Here is a 17193-nt window from a genome sequence, read left to right on the forward strand (position 1 = left end):
ACACACAGAGACACACACAGACACAGACACACACACACACACACACACACACATGCATACACCATGGCAGCCAGGCCCCTGGAGCGCGGCTGTAAAGGCATCACTCAGGGTGATCTGGCCCTTATAACCTCAGCCAGCAAAGTGCCTCTTCCCTCCCCAGGAAGTAACTGGGACCTGGGGGGGACCTCAGACCGGGGCCCAGAGGTGTGTGAGCTCATAGAGACTCACGGGGTCTTCAGCGTTTTAAATGTTTTCCTGGAAGACAGTGGGGACCTCCCCGGGCCCGATGGTGATGGTTCAGTCCATGCTAAGGTGTGCTGCGAGTCCCCAGAAAGAGACTGAGGCGAGGGGCTGGGCGGTCAGGGCCGGCAGGGGCGGCCCCTTCGGAGAGCCTTGTGGGCTGAAGGAGACGAGGGAGAGAGCGGGGGTTGGGCGCTCTGGAGAACAGTCTAGAGAAGTCACGAGAGAGGTGCTGAGCAGAAAGCAGAGGGCAGGCAGCAGCCGGCAGCAGGACAGGGCAGCAGGGCTACAGACGGGGAGGCCCCAGGCTGTGCTGATGCGGGGGTGGGTGGGGGACCCGAGCCCTCCGGGGCTTCTCCCGCCGCCCCCTCCCCCGCCCTGGGCCAGGCTGCACCCGCACCTGTCCCTCCCAGCGCTGAGGAGATGAGGGTCTTCCCCCCACCCGCCGCCACCCCTATGCCTCCTCCCCCTGGCCGACCGTCAGTGCCCGCCTCCACCCCATCCTGACTCAGAGCTCCTCGTCCTTCCAGCTGGAAGCAGCCCCCCATCCTGAGGTTTGGAGAGAAGGCTCCAAAGGCCCCACCTGTTCAGACTTCTGCCTGTGCCCCTGCCCCTCACCTGCTGCCTCACTCCTGCCCGCTCACCCCTAATCCTGACTCAGCAAAGCTCGGGGGGCTCACGTTCCCTTTCTGGGCTCAGTGGGGAGACGCAGACTCGCTCCCCTGCCTCCGTGCTGTAGCGGTCTGCGGCAGAGTTGGTGAGAAGCCCTCTTGGCCCGGGCAGGACACGGCAGCCTGGGCATGCTGGGTGACACGCAGGCCGGAGCAGTCAACTCAGAGGCTCGGAGATGGCCCCGGGGACCACACTTCCGCAGGACGGGACCATCCTCCCAGGAAGGGAACAGGAAAGCTGGCCTGCATCCACCTCCAGAATCACATCCTCCTCCCTCTAACCCATCAAATGTGTGAAAGTTCCAGATGCGTCTCCACCCGGCCCTCTCCTTTAACATTTCCTCGAGACTTTTCAGTTCTGGCCAAGGACGAGGGGAAGGAGGTCTCAGGTGGGTTCTATGAGTTCCCCGAAGCTGAGGCCTGGTAAAGGACCTAAGGATGAGGCTCTGAAACAGGACTGCTGGGCCTGCTGCCCCTCCTCCACCACCCAGCACTCAGTACGGTTGTCCCCGTACAACCTCATCTTCCCGTGGGTCTCGTGTGGTACCCATTTCATAGGACTGACTATGGAGAGAATTCAATCAGATAACCTCTTAATACATGGTTTACATTCAATGAAAGTCAGTTATTATTAATTCTATAATAATAAAAATACTATGAATAATATATAACTAGTTATATAATAATATTTATATAACAGTATTATATTAATAATGACTAGCTGTATAACAATAAGTACCAATAAACACTACACCTCCTTTCTTTTGAACACCCACCCCCCATGGTGGCCAGCACTGGAGTCCACTCTGAACCCTAACTCCGCTGGGAGGAGGCTATGTAAACTTGGGGAAGAACCAAGAAAGCGCTTTTTCTCCAAAGATCCTCTGCCTCTCTTTAGATGGTTTGAGGGAGCTGCTCGGTCAGTAGGATGAGTACTTGTTTGAGAATCAAAATCCAGGTTCCAGGCCCTTAATTCAATAGCCAGTGTGGGATAGTGGAAAGAAAACAGGGTTTGCAACCAGAGACACTTTCGTTTAAATTACACCTGGGCCCACTGTGTGACCTTGAACTACACCTGGGCCCACTGTGTGACCTTGAACTACACCAGGACCCACTGTGTGACCTTGAACTACACCAGGGCCCACTGTGTGACCTTGAAGTATACCTGGGTCCACTACCTGGGTCCACTGTGTGACCCTGGGCATGTCACTTCATTTCTAGGAGCCTCAGTTCATCTGCAAACTGTGGGTAATAACAGCTAACTAGCATTGTAGTTATATCCTCCATGAATAACTCAGTTATTTTTGTCTGGTAAAGCCTGACTCCTTGGGACGCTGGCCCTTTGCCTTTATTTCTCACCTCACTCCTCCTGTGTGGTGTGCTCAGCACAATATCTGTCTAATCAGTCGTTTATAATGTAAAAAGCATCTCTCTGCAGTGACCACAGATCTCGGGAGACAAAGCAGAGTAGGTAAGCTTCCTGTGCCACAGGCGAATTAAACCTAGGCAGTAAGAGCACAAGATGGAAAGGTAGCTGTGTCCCTGCCCTCAAGGGGTTTACCCTCTAGTCCTTACTTGCTTTGGTTTCTTTGTCATCTAACATACAGTAGGTGCTCAATAAAGGCTTGAAGACATTAAGGGAGATGGGAAGGAGGAAAAGGGGTCAGCGGGGAGGAGGAGAGAGAGAGAAGACCCCCTCCTGGTGACGGGAGCTCTAGAGGTACAAGTGAAGGTCATGGGCTGAGCACTCAGCCTTCAATGATGGGAAGAGCTGGTCAGGGGGCCTGAAAGAGGGGCGAGTTCCAGGAGGGTGGAACAGTGAGGACTCGGGCTGGGAACCTCAGTGAAGAGCCAGCCCAGGGCTGCTACTGCTGAGCATCCAGGGAGGAGGGCGGCGTAGATTGTGGAGAAGCTTGTAATGCAGGCTGAAAGGTCAGGAACTGTCCTGCAGACAGTGGAGAGCCCCCACCGTAAAGGGAGAGAACATGAGATAAGTGGTGATTTAGGAAGAAAAATTCAGCACAGTACTTAAAAGGATTCATAGTCTGTTGAAAGAACCCCAGTTGAGATGATGAGGGCCTGGGCTTAGATGGTAGCTGCAGGAATGGAGAGGAAAGGGTGGATCTGGGAGATATTAAGCGGGGGAGGCTGGGCCAGACTTGGTGATGGTGACAGATACATGTACCATGGAATACTATTCAGCCGTAAGAAAAGAGTGAAGTAATGTCATTTGCAGCAACATGGATGGACTTAGAGATTATCATACTTAGAGATTATCATAAGTGAAGTAAGTCAGACAGAGAAAGACAAATATCAAGTGATATCACTTATATGTGGAATCTAAAAAAAAAATGATACAAATGAACTTATTTACTAAACAGAAACAGACCCACAGACATAGAAAACAAACTTGTGGTTACCAAAGGGGAAGGGGGGAGAGCAATAAATTAGGAGTTTGGGATTAACATATACACACCACTAAATATAAAGTAGATAAACAACAAGGACCTACTATATAGCACAGGGAACTATATTCAATATCTTGTTATAACCGAGAATAGAAAAGAATCTGAAAAACAATATATAAATATATATATATAACTGAATCACTTTGCTGTACACCTGAAACTAACACAACATTGTAAATCAATGATACGTCAATAAAAATAAATAAACAAAAATACAGCATGAGAAGGGAGGTCACACAGGCTGCCGGGCTTTACACCAGGAGAACGTCTTTGGAGAAAATGGGAAACTGAAGCAGACACCTGGGATGGTGATGAGTCCACAATGAGAGGAGGACACTGGCTGATGCGGCACACATTGTGCTCAGATCAGAGGTGCCGGGTGTGGGGAGCCCAGACGTGATCACCTGGAGGGATGGACCAGGTCGCATTCACCCACTTCTCACCAGACAATGCAGTTTCTGCCTCCTGGCAGGTCTCAGCAAGTGTGTGCTGAATTAACAAAGGTTCTCAAGGGGCTTCCTGTCTACGCAATATGCTGCCCAGGAGGTTATAGGAAATGATCATTTGCCTTTCACCTCTCTGGACTGGAAAGCAGGAAGTGAGGGAACCGGTGAGGAGATTCTCTGGATAAGAGCCCGCCACTGTGGTTGCACGCCGCATCCTCAAGGGCTCCTGAGCCTAAAGGAGGCCTCAGGGCCTGTCCCACTAGTCATTCCTCCACCTCCTCTCCATCCTCTTGCACTGCAACCTTCATCTCCTCTAGAAGTGACACCTGACTTAGGTTCTGCTTGAGAAAGCATCTCATTGATTCAAAAGAGAAAAGTGTTTAGTGGCTTGTATTTAATGCACAAAAATTAAAAGTCTGCTGGGGACTTCCCTGGTGGCCCAGTGGTTAGCACTCCATACTTCCACTGCAGGGGGTACAGGTTCAATCCTTGTCGGGGAACTAAGATTCCGCATGCCACCAGGTGCGGCCAAAAAAAAAAAAAAAAAAAAAAATCGTCAGAGCACTAACTATGCCCTCCCCCCAAATAATTTGCCAATCTTGTCCTTTGGGGCAGCTTTATGAGACTATCCTGTGTACCTGTATCCCTCCAGAAACATTCTTTCCATAGAAAAGCCAAGGGGATCCAAACAAACAAAATGTGAAAGCCGAAAACCCTCTCTGAAGCCTGCTAGGATGGGTCGGGAGACTCTAGTCTACTCGAGGCCAGCTCCTACTTCCCTGCCCCTCAGGCTCCCTTCTGTCGGCCCCTACCCCCACTCCTGGCTCTGAGCCAGCCTCCAAGGTGATATAGTGACCGCTTAGTGTCCACCTCCACGCCTGCTTCTGACAACCTCTCCTCCCAGCCCCTCCAGAGCCCGGTTTCCATGGTGACAGCCCCTCTTCTCCCTGGGGCACTGCCACACCCGGCACCCTTGGGCTTCTCAACCTCGCCCCTGCCCGCACCTTGGCCTGGGGATGCTTCCTGCACGCCAGCTTTCCGGGCACCCTCACCAACACCGAGAGGAAGCGGGACTGGGGGGTGGGGAGACCAGGGCAGTTCCCACCGCAGGCCTCCCTATTCATGGGCATTCTGGGGGCTCAGGCTCCACTGCTGAGGGCCAGCTTATCCCAACCCCCCAGCTCTCAGCTGACAACCTGATACTTCTCTCTGATCACACAATCTTTGGCAGCTATTGCTGCTGTCCTGACACTGTCCTTGCAAGGAAGATGCTGAGGTAGAAGAATGCGCTGTGAAATCATCCTTAGAGCCTGGAGAAGGAGCCTGGGAGGGGACCGGTCTCCCACTCACTCACCCTCTCTGCATCTCAGCCTCTCCAACTCCTCTTTCTCCTCCTCTTTTCCCTTCTGCCTTCTCTCCACCTCTCTCTTCCTCTCCACTCCTGCTCTCCCGCTCTCCTCACTCCCTTCCCTCTCTCGCTCCTTCTCCGGTCTCTCCCTCCCTTTCTCCTCTCATCTCTTCCCTCCTTCTCTCTCTTGTTTTGGTGCCAGAAACAGTCTAATTACAACAGGGAACTTGAAGAGACAGAAAGGAAGAAGAAGAAGGAAAAAAAACCCACCCCACCACACATAGCTGATGATAATGTCCTATGAAATCTAATTTATAAAGCTCAAATCAGAATAAAAAGTGTTACTCTCACAATTCAGGGCCGATCTGATTTTTAATGAGATCCCTCAGAGACCCAGCCAAGACCGCATCAGGTTGAAAACTCAGCTACCTTCCCGCCTGCCACAAACTCTCCAGTGTGGACCTCTGTCTCTCCTCCACTGCCATCCCCAGTGGCCCTTGGAGCCACACGCCAGTGGCTCCCTTCTTAAGGCCGTCTGCAGCTGAGAGCTTGGCCCTAACCGTGGTCCAAGCCTGGGGCTCTGTGCCCCCAAGTTGGACAGCAGCCGGTGTCCAGGACCTCTGTGGCCACCTCTGACTCTCTCCAGGTAGAGGGGCAGCCTGCCCACCAGGTCCTGTTTTCCTCGGCTGTGTATCTGCATCTGCAGAGCAGGGGGTAGGAAAGAATACAGGCTTAGATGTCATGAACCCCAGGTCAAACCCCACTCCTTAGCTGTGTGACCTTGGGCAGGTTACTTTGCCTCTCTGATCTGGGTGTCTTTGCTGTAAAATGGGAATAGTCCTGCTCTGAAGTGTAATTACACGGTTACAGGAGGGACAGCATGGGAAGCACAGATGGTACTGTGGGGCGGGAGCTCAGTGGACGTCAATGTCCCATGTCCTGTTGTCCATTCAGCTGTGGCCTCCCAGGGAACAGGGGTCACATCACCCCCCCTTCTTCAGCAATCCCTCCAGGATGAGGCGTAGGGACCTGCATGCAGTAGATGAGAACATGGTCCTTAGAGCCAGAAAGTCTTGGATTCGCTGCTCTGGTCCTGCCGCTAGATGCTCCCTGGACGATTTAGTTAACCTCTAAGTCTCAGTGTGCTGAGTTCCTGTGAAAAGGGGTTAATAAGGCTCCACACAGTGTTGTGGGGATGTGACAGCCACAGAGAAGGCCCACAGGGCACGTGGTGAGTCATTAACACGCGCAGCTCCTGTTACTATCTTTTTACCTCCTTGGGCCTCATTTCCTCATCTGAAAAATGGGGATAAAAATAGTACCTGCCCATAGGTTGTTATGAGGATGAAAATATTAACAGGCTAATATTTTTAAATCTTGGAACAATGCCTGGCATATTGTACCCAATGTGGGTGTCTCTGTTTAATAAAATATGAACTGCCTACCTTAGACGGTTCAGGGAGGTGTGTATGGGCAGGTGTGGGTTCACACTGATGATTTGCTCCCAGTGACAGAGAGGCTGGTGCAGGGTCTGCTGCAGAAAAGAAAGGGACAGGAGACGATTACCTGCTCACTCAACCCCACCATCCTTCACACTACACCACCCCTCATCCCGCCAAATTTGGCCCTAGTCCCATCCTGGGAGCCACTAAAACGATATTATTGATATGTCTTGGATTCTCAGGTTTAACCAAAGCACACCACGCCCTATGCCTGTTGCCCTCTTAAAGCACACCCCGCCCCCGCAGAGTGCTTCCAACTGGGGGTCTCTCTCCCGCCTCTGCCCCCTTGTGGAAGTAGGCGCCAGGAAGTGGCGTTAAGGGGAAAGAGGAATAACACGTGCCAAGTGCGGTGGCTCATGGCCCGTTTTGGGGGCTGGAGGACGGCTGGACCACAGCGTGGGTGCTCTGGGGATTGATGGGCAGGGAGCCTGCAGCCTGCAGCCGGGGCCAGCTCCTGCAAGCAGGGGATGGAGCTGGGGGCAGTGAAGAAGCCGCTGCTGGGCCCCAGGCAGGTAGGGAGGCGCTCCGGGGGTCCTTGTTCCCCAGGGCAGCCTGGGCTCTGCTTCCATACCTCGAGGGGAAGCCCTTCCGGCAAGTAACTGACCGTTGCACTTGTTTCCTTCCTAGGTCAAGTGTACTCCTTCAGCCAGCAGCCCCAGGACCAGGCTGTGGTATCGGGGCAGCCGGTGACACTGCTGTGCGCCATCCCTGAATACGATGGCTTCGTTCTGTGGATCAAAGACGGCTTGGCTCTGGGCGTGGGCAGGGACCTCTCAAGTGAGTATCCCCAGACCTCCCCAGGAAGGCCTAGAACCCGCCCCTGCCCTACCCACCCACCCACCCACCCTTCCTAGGGAATCCCATCTTCATAGGCATTTGGGGATTAAATCTCAGCTTTCATTGTAGATCCCACGGGCAGAGGCAGGAGAGGCAGGCCCTGGGTCCAGGAGGCACAGGACTTTGAGGGCCCCTCTGACTTCTGGTGATGAATTATGAGTAAACCCTCAATTCTGGCGGTCAGTCCTAAACTTAACACAGTGTTGCCCTGGAGGGTCCATTCCAAAGTCAAGCATGATTCACATGAAGTCAGTTTTCCAGAAGTAAAGTGTTCCTTTTCCTTGGTCCAGCATGTATCCCCCACTTAAGTCACAACCTTGTTCTTCCCTCCTTCCAACCATTAAAGGGAGCCAAGTAGATTGAAAACGCAAAGAAACCTGGTTGGGTTTAGGGGTCGCCACGTGATGGGGAGAAAAGAAAACAAGTGATTAAAATAAATTCCAAGCCTCGTCCAGCTCACCACCCAGGCTGGTATTCAGCAAAGATGCGCTGGTGGGGTTCCCTTGGCTGTTGCTGGCTGGTGTCTGTGCTGCCTGGTTGGTGCCCACGCCCCATCACCTGTTAACTATTGTAAATGTCAACCCTTAAGCCCATACAGACGTTTTTCCAATCCATCCTCTCCCCTGGGAGAAAAAAGAAGGAAATCATCCTCCTGGTCACTCACCATCAGCCATTCTTATTCTCCCCTGAGGAGGGTAGGCATGTGGCTGTTCGCTAACTTAGTATAAACTGTAAAATGCAGAACGAGGAATGTGGGTATCCCTGTGGTTGGGGAGTGTCTGGGGGTGGAGAAGGAGAAAAAAATATGTCTTCAACTGAGAAGTAGCTTGGCCTCTCTCATGGTGTTCAGCTGCAGGAAAATGAAAATCGAAGCGCATTCAGGAACATGACGGTTGGGAAGTTAATATTTTAAAATGTGATTTATGTCTTGCCAAAAATGTGTATTGAAACATTATAGCAATGGTCAATAGCATCACAGGGTTTGATTGCTGCAGCCCAGCTGAGCATGGATAAAATACACAATCACATCTCCAAAATATACCGTGCTGCCATAAAATTTAAGTATTGTGGGAACCAGCCAATTTCAGGGACTCTGAACCCCCTTACCGCAGAGGAACTGGGGGAATAATACGATCTTCCCAAACCGAGTCCTTCACGCTCCACGAGGCTCTGAGCTGGCCCAGCGCTGCTGCTGGTTAAGAAAGCTCTCTGGGTTCCCGGCCAGCGGTTTTCAGCTTCCATCAGGGACTGGGGTCTTGTTGGGTCGGTGAAGAGGAAGCCCCAGGTCACCATGGATGGTTCATAGAGTGGTCATCGCTGCATGGATAATTGACCCTCTGGCGTCCACTTCCATGAATGGCTTTCTGGGATCCAGCATTGGGTCCTGCGAAGTGCTGGAGTGCAATATGGGATCTGATGAACTGGGGTCCGTTTCCTCTCCAACTTGACTCCATTGATAGAAAGAAGGTCAGCCCTCTCCTTGCAGAGCCAATAAACTCAAACTCTTGGTAATGTGTTTTCTCTGTGTTTGATCACTTGTCCCAAAGTAGCATCATGACAATAATGACAAATATATGCTCAATAAACACTGTTTGCTTGCCTGATAAGAAAGTGAGTGTAATAGATCTCACTTCAGTTCAGGAAGTATTTGGTGAGCACCTAACACTGCGGGGGAACTGGGGCCCGTGTTATGGGGTTTCAGCCTGCTACAGCTGTGCCCTCTTCTATTTTAAATGTGTAGCCCCATCCAGTCTACCAGAAATGATGCCTTAACTGAAGACCTTACTATCTTTCTGGTCACCAAAGCTGGAAAAGAACAGTCGAAGGAAGTGATTTATAAATACACTCCCTCATACTGATGGAACATTTTTCTTCTAAGAAGCTCAAATATTTCTCAGACATTATCTCATAAATCTACAATCATCCACGGGTAGAAAAAGAAGGCTTTTCCCCTTTATTTGGCAGGTAAATAAAATCACAGCTGAGAAAGAAATTGATTCAAACAAATACCCAATCCCAATGCATGGGACCCTGACTCCTAACCCCAAAAGCCCTTATACCCTGTCTGCTCTCCCTCCTCAAAACAGGGACCTCTTTGGCTACCCTACGTCATTGTTATGTTCATTTAAACTAGCATTTATAGACTACTTACTGAATGCCAGGTACTTTACATAGATTATCCTGTCTGATCTTCACCATAACTCTGTGAGGTACTAGCATTGTCCCCACTTTACTGACAAGGAAATGGAAAGGCAAAGAAGTTAGAGTAACTTACCCAAGACAAGAGAGCTAGGCAGTGATAGAGCTGACATTGGAACCCAGGCAATTTGTCTGTAGAACCCAGACTCCCAATAACTTTGCCTCCCCTGGGAGTAGCAAGAGAGCGTATTGATGCTGTGGAAGGAGCTAGAACTTCCTCAGAATCTGTGCTTCTGGGCCTGTGCTTTCCGAAGATGCTGCCAGTCCTTGGGATAGCATCACGGTTCGCTGCCTAATTATGCAAATACAAACAAACCCATCACTGATGTTTTCAGCGGCTTATGAGAGCGGAAGCCTGCTGTTGACGGCTTGCATGTCAAAAAAACAAGCTCCCGCCAAGATGCCTGCAGGAGACCAGGGGCTAATCACAGGACAGTGGGATCCAGAGGCTGGGCTGGAGGGGCTAGGGGCAGTATGCCAGCTACATTGAGGACAGCTGCAGCAGGGTGAGAGCCGGGCTAGCACCCACTTCCAGCCCCTCACCCGGCCCCAGGGAGAGCCAACTTAACTTACCCAGGCTCCTTCCCAAAGCCCAGCAGAGGGCAGGAAGGGCGGGCAGGGAGACGGCTGGGCTCTTGGGGGTACAGCTGATGGCCTTGTGGCATCTCCAGCCAGGCCTGAACAGCTGTGGAGGGCAGGACCACTTGATGGCATGATGGGGACAACGCTAGTCGTGAAAACGTGAGCCTGAAAGGCTCAGCCACACAGGATGCACCCCAAAAGCATACTGGGGAGTCTGGTGGAGGATCACAGCTACCTCCACTGACCAGAAATGGGTGCCGCTTAACAGCCCGCCCCCAGGGAGCCCTGCCCCACCTCTGGAAGGCCCTTAGGTTATGGGGGGTAAAAAGGGCCTAAGAGCGCCAACACTTCATCCAGGGTAGAAATCTCCTCTGCAGTATTCCTGACAGGCGATCATCCCATGTATGCTTGAATACAGCCAATGACGGGGACCTCACTACCACCTCTGGCAACCCAGATCTTTGTTGGACACCAGTAAATTGCTAACAACATTCTAAAGTATTTCCCCATGTTCATTCTGACCCTTGGTCCTAATGCTGTCCTTGGGAGCTACGTGAACACATCTAACCCCCACTAAGAGACTTGGAAATATTTGAAGAGAGCTATGGCACGTCCCTCTGTCTCTGCTTCTGTCTCTTAAGCACTAGTCTTCTCTTTAAAAGGCCAAATGTGCCCAATTCCCTCCTCCTATGGCACGTTTCTGGAACTTACTCTGCCCTAGCAAAGGCCCTTCAGAAAGAGGAGCAGTTTGGGGCTGCTGGAGGGTGGATGGGCCTGTGAGGGGAGGAAGGACCCTGTAAGGCACTGGTGGGGGGAAAGCAGAGCTCTGGGAAGAGGACTGATGGAAAACAGGTCCTGCTGGGAGAAACTAAGGAGGTCGAGGGTCCAAGACCCGGGAGAGAGAGGCTCTGCCCATCCCGGCAGCCACAACTCATGTTGGCATTTATATTCAACCCGCAAAGCATCAGGAAAGCTGCTTAATGATTTATCATTCTCAAGCTTTTATTTATCTGTTATTCATTCATTGCCCATGGTGTCAGAGGCCCCAAATTTTTAAGTATCCCGAGTGCCTCCTAAGTGTTTAATCAGGCCCTGGGGTTCAGGGGGTCGTAGTAGGAATGACCAGAAAAGAACCACTTACAGTTCCAAGTGGCCAGAGGTCCCTGGGAACTGGTGGGTGGGCCTCGGTTTCTACTTCCTGTCCATCCTGAAACTAAAGTTTTCCCCAAAGTGACACTTGATCATTTTCCAAGTTTTTTTTTTTTCCTTCTTCTCTCTCCTTCTGACTCTGTCTTCTCGGTTTGTACATCTCAGCCTGGGTCTCTCTGTCTCTCTGTGTGTCTCCTTATTAGGATGCATGTCTGCTTTGCAAACCACAGTGCCAAGCACACTGCTTTCCATGGTGACAGCCCTGCTGTGTCTGCCCACACTTAGCACCCCTATCTCTGCTGTCTCTTTCCTGCTCTAATAATAGCTTCCCCAACATTCCTAAACTTAAAACCTATAGTACCATTGTACACACACACACACACACACACACACACACACGCTGCCCCAGCCCCCTGGGGAAACTCTCTTTTGTGCTCCTTATACTGAGATCAGGGCCCTGTGCAGTCACCTCCTGCTCTGCCAGCCTCTAAGACCAGCCCCGGCTTGGGTGTCCCCCCCCCCCATCCCCTGCTGTGCCTGTCTGTCATGCCCGGCTCCTCCACCCCCGCCCCAGCCCTCCTGATATGCCTGCCGTCTCCACAGGTTACCCACAGTACCTGGTGGTAGGGAACCACCTGTCAGGGGAACATCACCTGAAGATCCTGCGGGCAGAGCTGCAAGACGATGCTGTGTACGAGTGCCAGGCCATCCAGGCCGCCATCCGGTCCCGCCCCGCACGCCTCACCGTCCTAGGTAAGAACCGTCCGTACGCTGGGCTGAGGATGCTATGGGAAGCACCCTGGTCTCAGCTCCAGAAGCCAGGGGCCAGACTGGAGGGGCCTCCCCACTGGACAAAGCCCCCCGGCATTGTCCCTCAGGGCTCTGACCACTGCTGCCCCACTGTGTCAGTCCCTCCCCACGCAGAGGGGGAAAATGAAAGTTCCTGCCCTGGACATCAGAAGGCCAGCACCAGCTGACCTCTGACTTTGCCCAACCCCAGTGTGTTTGACTGCCACTTAGGGAGTTAAAAAGGGCTCCTGGGTGCTTATTGATTGAATTAGGAAGCATGTTCTGCACACGTGATCCGTGTGAGGTCCTGTGCTGGGTGACAGAGATCCGGAGAAGAAGGGGACGCATCCTCTAGTCCCTCTTTTCTGAATTGCCCTCCCCTGGTGCTGACAAAGCCCCATCTAAAACCCTCCCCTGTCAGGCTCAGCATGGAGCTCAATTCTCTCCACGATTTCAGCATCCATAGGGACCACCCTGACCCTGCTCCTTCCCACCTTTGCTGCTTCCTGGGAATCCTGGCTCTCAGGTGGAGGACCGGGCTGCCTACGTCATCCCCCGGAAAAGTCATTTCAGGTTCTTGTGCTAAATCACACCTTTACCCCTTGGTCGTTCTCCATCTTGGCTTCCCAGGAGCCCAGCATCCCCGGGACATCCTCCTGAAGAGGTCCCCTCTCCTTGACTCGGGCACACCTGCCTGAGACCAGGGGACGGGCTCATCTACCTCTCCAGCTGCCTCATCCCAGTTTAGAGTTCAGCCCCTGTCAACTGCCTCCTCTGGCCAGATGTTAGCCAGGAGCCAGGCCCTCTGGGAACCACGCCTGCACATAAGTAATAATAGCTCATATTTGCATAGCGCTGCACAGCAGGCCTCTCAGCACCTCCACTTATGTTACCGCCCCTGTTCCGATGCTGGCCTGCGCGACGGGGATTGTGGCCCCCGGATGAGGGTCTGAGGCTCAGAGAAGCAAAGGGCACGCATGGGGGATGGCACACAGGCAGCCAGAAGAGGGAAGCCCCTCCCACCCCCGCCTCCTGCAGCTGTTGTGAAGTTTGACAACAGGGTCAGCAGCTGGGGTGCTGCCTCCTTGCTGCCGGCTGATCAGAGATGAAATATTTACGAGGGTGTCAGGTTATCTTCAGATCTACATGGCCAGCACACGGGGTAGACTGTTTCAAGCACAGCAGCAGACTGACCCTGGAGGACCACTTATCCAGCTCGGAGCTTGGCTTCTTGAGATGGGAAGGAGGAACTGGGGGCCAACCTCAGAAACCCCCTTCCACCTGAGTTTCCCCCCACCTGTGATGGAAGGAATGAGAAAAATAAACCTGCTCTGGAGGGTCAGTAAGTTGGGATTGACCAGGAAGTGGGCCTCCTGCGTTAGAGGGAGAGGCTGCCACCTTCATCTCTCCTGAGATGTGGCTAAAATGGGACCCGGTCTATAATCGCTGAGGGGATTGAGGCAGGAGAGAGGAGGAGTTAGTGCCTGATATATTTTCTGATCTTTAAGGATTGCAAAAGGCCATATGGATTTGCTAAGTGGAATTGTAGGATCTTCATCTCCAGAGGTTATTCAGCACCACCCCTGCCCTTGTACCCCTTCCAGAGGGTCCCAGAGATGCTAAAATGAGAGGAACCTGAGCAGTGCCCACTCCTGACTTCACGCAGGACGGAAAACAGATGGAGATTCCTCTGGCTCTTAAGTTCACATCCTGGTATCAGAGCTTCAACCCGGTCATACCCAGCCAGTCACAGCCTCCTTTCCTCTCTACTATCTCAGTTAGGTGACAAAGTCCACATTATCCCAAATGTTTTACAGATAAGGAAGTTGAGGCTCAGAGAGGCAAAGGCTCTCATGGGAGGTCACACAGCTGAATTAGCCCTCAAAATAGACCCCAGATTTTCCAGCTCCAAACCACTTATGTTACCTCGCCTGTTCCGACGCCGGCCTGTGGGATGGGGATTGTGGCCCCACATGAGGGTCTGAGGCTCAGAGAAGCAAAGGGTGCTCTCTGCCCAGTCTCCACATCCCTAAATGCCAGGAGGATTGCCTTTGTCTGGCTGGTTAAGAGCCAGGCTTCTGAGAGCAGGGCCTCTGGATCTGATCTGAGCAGACTTAATTTTGTCTTGGGTCACATCTAAAAGGCATTCACTCCCCCGTCTCCCTCTCCAGAGGCCTGACCTGGCACTGGCTTCTGGCAGTTTGGGGTGGGAAATGTTTCACAAGTCTGGAGATCAGTTGACGAGGGGTAAGGCAGAGTTTCCAGGAGACCCTAGCAGGCTGACCTGGGTAGAATTCCTGAGGCCAGAAAGGGAGACTGAGCTGGCATTTGTCCATCAGCCTTTCATAAGGACTCCACAAAAACCACTCCTCAAGCTTCCCCAGGCTCTGCTACATTCCCCACTGACTCCTCAGGGCTACCCTAAGTCCCTACCCCTGAGTGGTCCTGTGGGTCCCAGCCCTGGCCTGGCCCTGCAGGACTCTAGCTGAGTTTCTCCATGGTATACAGCCCCACCTACTGCCCTGGAGGGAGGCCCTACAGGCAGAAGCTGACCCAGCCTTCTGAAAAGGGAGCCTGGTCTATTCATGGTGGTGGATAGACAGGGCTTCTCCTGTCCCAGCAGAGAGAGGGCTGTTTCTACCCTGGGCAGCCAGCTTCCCAACCAAGATCCCATCTGCTTTGCCATGACATCTCAGCCTGGTAAAATGTCCCAGCCAGATCCCCAAGGGGGGCGCTGCTTTCCCGATGTTCCAGGAATGAGAGAGCTTTCCTAATTTAGTCCGTATTTGCCCGAGATCGATTTTTAATTAAATAAAGTAAGAGCCTGATTAGAACCTGCAGAAGTTGTAAGAGCAGAATCGGATGGTATTCCAGCAAAATTGCAAAGCAAACACTTTGGCTGGAACAGAGGGAGACCCCCAGGGGTCTTCCATCAAAGCACCAAGTGAGAAGGGCAAATACGAGAGATTATATAGCCAACAGATGTGCACTGTTAAAATATGCAACTGCCGGCAGCCTGCTTAGAGAAGTCAGAGGGCCAGCTCAGAGTCTGCCAGGCTCCAGCGAGGGCATGGGGACCCGGGCCCGGCAGCCAAGCCTAGAGTCACAGACTCATTAATTAGCCTTGTGTTCCCAGCTCTCAGATGCAATCAGGCAAGGAGCAACTGTGAGCTGAGCACTTGCTACCTCAGGGAGACAGAGGGAAGGAGCCAGGGGACAGAGAGGAGAAGGGAAGGGGCAGATCCTGTGAAGCTGAGAGAGGCAAGGACTGGGTGCCCTTCCACCCCACAGAACATCTCTGGAATCACGGTGTCAGGGGCAGAGCCACAGGCTTGGAGGCAACAGTCATGGTCCTGCCATTAACCACCTGTGTGATCTTGTTACTCAGCCTCTCTGGGTCTCAGTGACCTCATCTGTAAAACAAAGGTGGTGATCATTAAGATGACCCATTACTATGAAGAACCATCCAGCTCCCAGAAAGCAACAACTTCTGCAATAAGGAGCCCAACTTGCTCTCCCAGCTATTTTAGGAAAATCCCCCACTGGAACCCGAATTCATGTGGTGCCTGAGTCACAGACAGTAACTGATGAGGATATTTTAGGCAACGTTCCACTTTGAGGCTATAGAAAGGACCTTTCAAAGTCCTGCCCAGCGCTGGGATTCTGGCTATACACCTTAGCCCCAGAGCCCTCCTCCACAGCCAGCTTCCATGCACACCCAGCCAGCTCTGCCGGGACGCTGCTCAGGACCCCCAGCACGTGTGCAGAGCTGTGGTGCAAGGGGAAGAGGCTGTGCCGAGAACCAGAATACCTGCCTGCCGCTTACTCACTGTGTGACCTTGGGCAAGGTCCTCAGAGCTCCCTCTGGGCCTCTGGTTCAACTCTATAACCAGTACTTAGTAGAGGGTAGATACTCAGTAACGTTGGGGATTTTTAAGGAATGAATGAATGAACGAATGAGTGATTGAATGAATGGATGGAGTTTCTGGTTTTTCATCTATAAAATGGGGATAATAAACATACCAATCTCCGAGAATTGTTGCGAGCATGAAACTAACACATATGCCACTAAGTGTCATATGCACTTTCAAGTTACACACCCATGCACACTGCTGCTTCTCCCACCTGCCGGAACCCCTGAGTTGAAAAATACCAAAACGGTTCCAGGGCCAGAGCTGTAAGGGTGATATTGCATGATGTGATCCTTCTAACTTCCTGAAAACCCAGAAGGCAGGGACTTGGGGGACCCAGAGCAGGAAGACACAAGCACCAAGGATTTGATCGACCCATATTATGTGCCAGGCACTGGAGATTCATTAGTAAATGAGAGAGAAAAGCACCCCTGCCCCGGCGGAGCTCGTGTTCTAGCAGAGAGAGAGAGACAGTCAATACATAATAAACATTAAGCAAGTACGTTGTGTAGCTGTGTAGGATATCAGATGGTAACAAGTGCTATGAAAATGAGAAAGCAGAGCAGAGTAAGGGGATTGGAAGTGAGGGGGGTGGAGGATAGTGGATGTCAGGTTAATTATTAAAAAGGGGATTTTCCCAGTATTCCTATCCTATTTCCCTCTTCTTCCTGGTCCGTTCTAATATTAACTCAGCTGTCTTGTGGCTCCCATTAGAAGTAAAGCTTCTTACAACTTAAGTGTCCATCGACAGATGAATGGATAAAGAAGATGTGGCACATATGTACAATGGAATATTACTCAGCCATAAAAAGAAATGAAATTGGGTTATTTGTAGTGAGGTGGATGGACCTAGAGTCTGTCATACAGAGTGAAGTAAGTCAGAAAGAGAAAAACAAATACTGTATGCTAACACATATATATGGAATCTAAAAAAAAAAAAATGGTTCTGAAGAACCTAGGGGCAGGACAGGAATAATGATGCAGACATAGAGAATGGACTTGAGGACATGGGGGGTGGGGAGGGTAAGATGGGACGAAGTGAGAGAGTGGC

The 17193-nt window shown here is 51.8% G+C and overlaps 1 protein-coding gene across 1 annotated transcript in view; it reads left to right on the plus strand.

Annotated features, from left to right (window-relative positions):
* The window catches only part of KIRREL3 (kirre like nephrin family adhesion molecule 3), a 134133-nt gene that overhangs the window by 34871 nt on the left and 82069 nt on the right, over positions 1–17193 (plus strand). The window contains exons 4-5 of the mRNA XM_007124682.2: positions 7303–7452; positions 12046–12195. Of these exons, the coding sequence (XP_007124744.2) occupies positions 7303–7452; positions 12046–12195 (300 nt within the window). The remainder of the gene's footprint in view (positions 1–7302; positions 7453–12045; positions 12196–17193) is intronic.

Source organism: Physeter macrocephalus, chromosome 16 (assembly GCF_002837175.3).
Source record: "Physeter macrocephalus isolate SW-GA chromosome 16, ASM283717v5, whole genome shotgun sequence".
Lineage (NCBI taxonomy): Eukaryota > Metazoa > Chordata > Mammalia > Artiodactyla > Physeteridae > Physeter > Physeter macrocephalus.